Consider the following 5263-nt stretch of genomic DNA (forward strand, 5'->3'; position numbering starts at 1 on the left):
TCATTTCAGTCATTCTATGTACAGGAACCTTTGTAGCCAATCTAGATGTTTCATCGGTCCCTCATCAATTGTTCAATCAATCATAATCAGTGTCTATTACTCTGGAGGAACCAGCAACGCCATACACTGGCGGCACTGCAGGGGTAAGCTTGCCTCCTCCACCAATGGCATCTGATCAGTTGGGGTGACATTGTGTTACCAGCTTATCTCCGGGGGATCTATCTAATAGAAAGAGATGGTTGAATGTGGAATCTCTTTATTGGGCAACTTGTCCATAATCCGATCAGTTTCTGCATTAAAAGGCAATAAATTAACAGTTTGATTTTCAAGTTGGAAAGTTTCTCAGACTCTTTGACGATATGGTGGTGGCCTTTAACCATTCTTAATGTGGTAGAACAGAACAATACATTTCCAATCCTTTCAATTACACACAACTAACAATTATAGTTACAGATTGTCTTTGGTCATTCAGTCCAATGATTTTATTCGTGAGGAGCTTAGTAGTTCAACATGACAGTCAGATGGGAAGGTGACTCTATGAACTAGACCACCTGGGAGTCACATGTAGACTTGGTCTTGCTCTTGAGCTCTCTATTCACTGAGTCCTCATTGAAAGCTCTCTCGAATATGGAGTGCATGGACCGCCAGAATTTTTCTTTAAAGTCTCGACCAATAAAAACATAGAGAAAAGGATTGACACAGCTGTTCATGAATGCCAGGCTGGAGGAGAGAGGAATCCCAACACGTAATATTTCATACAGATTATCATCATCCCAAGAAAGAACATACAATTCTAGGAAGGAGAAGACATGATAAGGAACCCAACAGATGAAGAAAGAAACTATGACAGCGATGATGACTGTGAAGGGCTTGGTAGAGGTGGTCATGTGGTTTCGTCGGATACGGAAGATAATCACAGAATAACACATGACAATAATGGTGAAAGGAATAATAAATCCGAAGATGAATCTGTATACGATTGTTCCCTTGTGTCGGGATTTGCCAACGACGGGATTTGAGTCTCCAAGTGCATAGTTGTTATAGCAGACGTGGGTGCCATCGTCGTACTCCAAGACGTCTCGAAATACAAAGAACGGTAAGCTGAGTATAATAGCCAGGATCCAAACAGCCGTGACAACAAATAAAGCCAGTCTTGGTGTTCGGTGGTTTTGGGACCATACTGGGAAGATGACAGAGACACAACGATCTATACTGATGACGGTGAGCAGGAAGACGCTTGCAAACAGGTTTATGAAGGCTATGGTACTGTTCAGCTTGCACATGAAGGTCCCGAAGACCCAGTTAAAGTCATTGGCCAGGTAAACTATGCTCAAGGGCAGAAACAAAGTGAAGGTGAAGTCAGCGATTGATAAATTAAGAAACCAGATGACATTCACGGTCTTCTTCATCCTAAAGATAGTGAACCAGATGACCAGGCCGTTCCCAGTAGTTCCTAGTAGGAAAGCCAAAGAATAGACCACCAAAGTGAAGTAATTCAGATGGGATGTAGCATCGTCCTCAAAGTCATCGTTATATTCTTCAGTCATATTGTAAGACATGCCATTTGGGAGAGTAACACCCGAGGTGGGAGACGCTGCTGTGATGTTCTCCATGACGTCAGCGGTGAATCGTGGAATAGCTATAAATGTAAAAACAGAACTTGTTTTCAATAATTCAAACATAGATTATAGAGATGAGCGAACCTGGAGCATGCTCGAGCTCATCCGAACTTTCGGCATTTGATTAGTGGCGGCTGCTGAAGTTGGATAAAGCCCTAAGGCAATGTGGAAATCATGGATATAGTCATTGGCTGTATCCATGTTTTCCAGACAACCTTAGAGCTTTATCCAAGTTCAGCAGCCCCAGCTAATCAAATGCCGAACGATCGGGTTTGGATTGACTTGAACCCGAACCCGGTTCGCTCATCTCTAATAGATTACAATATATCAACTGGGTTCAATATAATATCAGCCAAATGAGTTATTTATGTAACCTTGGTTTAACTGCAGTATCAGGACCCTCAGTCGTGAGGCAAACCTTATGATGCCAACCAGCGTTCTTCATGACAGTGAGGGGTTGCCAATCCTGCTTTATTCCCTGGAACAAATGGGCTTTCTCCAACTACAGTGTTATACAAGGTATTGCAGTACAGCGGGGGTGCCTCTAGGTGGCAGTGTTTATTGGCGCACAGTATTTATTCAAGTCGTGAACTTACTGGATAAATGGAAAAAGGATGTGGATATAAAAAAAGAAAAAAAAAAGGCTTATGTGGTTTATGGGGAAATGCGTCAGTTTCCTACTAAAGAACCTGTTGTAACAAATCATCAAATCCCTTGTTTGTGAGTCTTACACCAATATTTTCTTACCAACCATCTTCTGCAATTCAGCTTTGCACTATGTCGTAACTATTGCACAACGCCTGCTCGGCACTGCTTCATGACTCTAGTCTAGAATGTTTATGTTGTATCTATTGTATCTATAGTAATCGCATAGTAAATAAGACAATTGAATCAATGCTTAGTAGTCGGTTCTGTTTATGTTAGTGTTGGCTTCTGTATATACTATAGTTATAGGGTTGTTCCCTTGAAGAAGATAAGCTCACAGGAGCAAAACCCTAGCTGATGCTGTTATCCAGTAATGGGCCGAATGGTTACCTATCATGGACCCCAAACTAAACTAAAGGGCTCAATTTATTAGCCATATCTTGTCAACATGTTTTGAAGGGTATTCACCTTGTTCATCAGGGTAGTTTGAAGAAAGCTTTATATAATGACGGGGACAAGCGGAAGTGAAAACAGCATGCTTGCAATATTAAACGGATATTCTGATTAAAATGAACTTATCCCATAACCACAGAATAGGGACTTCCCCGCGATGTCCATAATGAGACAGCTAGGCTTTGTTATTTTTTATTGTTTTATTATATTATTACTATTGTTATTATAGAGTATGAATGGGGCAGTGCACTTTGACCCATTGCTCCGTTAAAAGCAATAGAGTTGAGGCCTGTACTAGAGATGGCGGAGAGGTCCAGCAGTCGAACCCCCTGCAGTGTTACACTTAAAAGGGGTTATCCAGCGTTATAAAAACATGGCCACTTTCTTTTAGTTTGGGTGGAGGTTTTGAAACTCAATTCCATTAAAGTGAATGGAACTTAATTACAAACCAAGCCTGAACTGGATACAAGAGTTGTGCTGTCTCTGGAAGAAAGTAGCCATGTTTTTCTAAAGCTGGAGAACCCCTTTAAGTTGGAATACCCCATTTAACGAATATAAGGAACTGTATCAGTATTCCTAGAAAGATTTAAAATCCATAGTTCATAATAGTTCATTTTTGCATTTTCGTTTTTTCCTCCTCCCCTTCTAAGAGCTCTAGCACTTTCAGTTTTCTATCTACAGGGCCATGTGGGGGAGCATATATTCGCATTCACCGATTCCCCCTGCTGATTGTTTGACACCTTTCCCACTTCTCTATGCTGTTCCTAGCCCCAGATTCAAAATAAAAATTAAAAAAAAACTACTTGTACATCATGGCACCCAACTGGGAAACTACATCTCCCAGCATGCAGTGCACCTCAGAACTAACTGCCAGGAGGGGGAGGACAGAGGCGTGGAGACAGAGTGGACCAGGAAGGAAGGATTTTCAGCAGCTTCAGGGTGTGGGTTAGGATGTGCTGCAGACAAATGGTCCAATTCATGTAATAGAAACCTATTACACATAATCCTAGATTATGGATGGGGATTGAACAGGGTTAAATCTTTCTTAACCGGAGTTCCCCTTTAACTTCCGCCATCCACTTATACTGCAGGCTCAGGAGCTGAGCCTATATGTGGTGGGTGGTGAGCGTATAGAACAGCTGATGCCTTATACAACTACTGCGAGCAGACTTCAGTTTAACCTTCTACATGCCGTGATTAACAGCCATTGCGGCAGGCAGAGAGTGAACTGACAGCTGCCACACTGAACCTAGTCCGACCCTTAGCTGAGAAGTGAATAAAATTGTCTCCAGTCCAGACAATGCCCTGTGAGCCAAATAAATCCTCAGCAAGACAGAGTACTGTTAATCTGAGGGTTTTAAACAATGTATCAGTCTGGAGTTTAGCTCACAGAGCATTGCCTAGAGTGGATACAGTAGTATCCTTCTATCTTAGAGCAGGACTAGCTGTGTACAAGGTATCAGTGTCAAGTTCAGGCTGTTTAGCTGACAGAGCATTGTCTAGGCTAGACACAATGGTGTCCACTTCTCAGCTGAGATCAGCACTAGCTGTATACAATGTATTGATATGGAGTCCAGGCTGTTTAGCTCACAGAGCATTGTCTAGGCTGAATACAGTTCTGAGATCAGCACTAGCTGTATACAATGTATTGATATGGAGTCCAGGCTGTTTAGCTCACAGAGCATTGTCTAGGCTGGATACAGTTCTGAGATCAGCACTAGATGTTCATTGTACGTTACAATATTTGCAGTCTTACATAGGACTGCAGGTAAACTTACTACAGTACATTGAGGGTACTGAAAAGCACATTCAGCTCTGCTACATCCATACTTATGTTGAACATGCTCACTAGTTATCCTGTTACCAGACCAGTCTCTGTGATATCAGTAAAGCTATAATAACTGTACATTATACAGCAAACCGGTAACTTGTGGGTCTCCTCCTCCCTGCTACAGTATATATATATATATATATATATATATATATATATATATATATATATATAGTCACTTACCTGCTTATCTTGAGGAGCTTCTGGTTTCTACTTTTGAGGTTCTTGACTTTCTAAACAATCTCCTCCAGCTCTGAGTCCCGTATGTAGAAGCTCAGTTGTGACATCAGAAGCCTGAGTCAGCGAAATACTCACTGTCAATAGGAAATCCTCTTTTTCTCTCAGCCCTTCAGGACCGAGCCTACTCTGGTGTTCAGCACTGTAGGAAGGATTTTTGTTTTTTGTGCTGTCCATTCAAAGACACTTGAGAAAGGGATCAGTGCGATCCCGAAACGCGTTGTGTCTTTTTTAATACATTTTCAGTAGTTTATTTTGCCTTGCTTTTTTTACCTGGACTTGCGCCCGTTGGACCCAGTTGTGGAGTGGAGGATTCTGTTGGTGTCCATTCAAAAAGGCAGAATCGTTTTGTGTGGTTTTTTTGTGTTTTTTTTTTTAGTGTTTTAATAAAGTAGCCATAAGGAGGCTTGTTTTTTGCAGGACAAGTTATCTTTCTCATTGTTATTATTTTTGGGATACATAGAACTTACCGTATTTT

General features: G+C 41.4%; 1 protein-coding gene across 1 annotated transcript; it reads right to left on the bottom strand.

Moving 5' to 3' along the window:
* Nucleotides 1-239: 239 nt before the first annotated feature.
* On the bottom strand, nt 240-4811 carry LOC138769204 (chemerin-like receptor 1). Its single transcript, XM_069947501.1, has 2 exons — nt 4732-4811; nt 240-1639 (listed from the first exon to the last, which is right to left on the bottom strand). Exon 2 carries the CDS (start codon nt 1611-1613, stop codon nt 543-545), a length of 1071 nt encoding a protein of 356 aa, XP_069803602.1. The 5' UTR covers nt 1614-1639; nt 4732-4811; the 3' UTR covers nt 240-542.
* Nucleotides 4812-5263: the final 452 nt, after the last annotated feature.

This window comes from Dendropsophus ebraccatus, chromosome 12 (genome assembly GCF_027789765.1).
Source record: "Dendropsophus ebraccatus isolate aDenEbr1 chromosome 12, aDenEbr1.pat, whole genome shotgun sequence".
In the NCBI taxonomy this organism is placed as follows: Eukaryota; Metazoa; Chordata; class Amphibia; order Anura; family Hylidae; genus Dendropsophus; species Dendropsophus ebraccatus.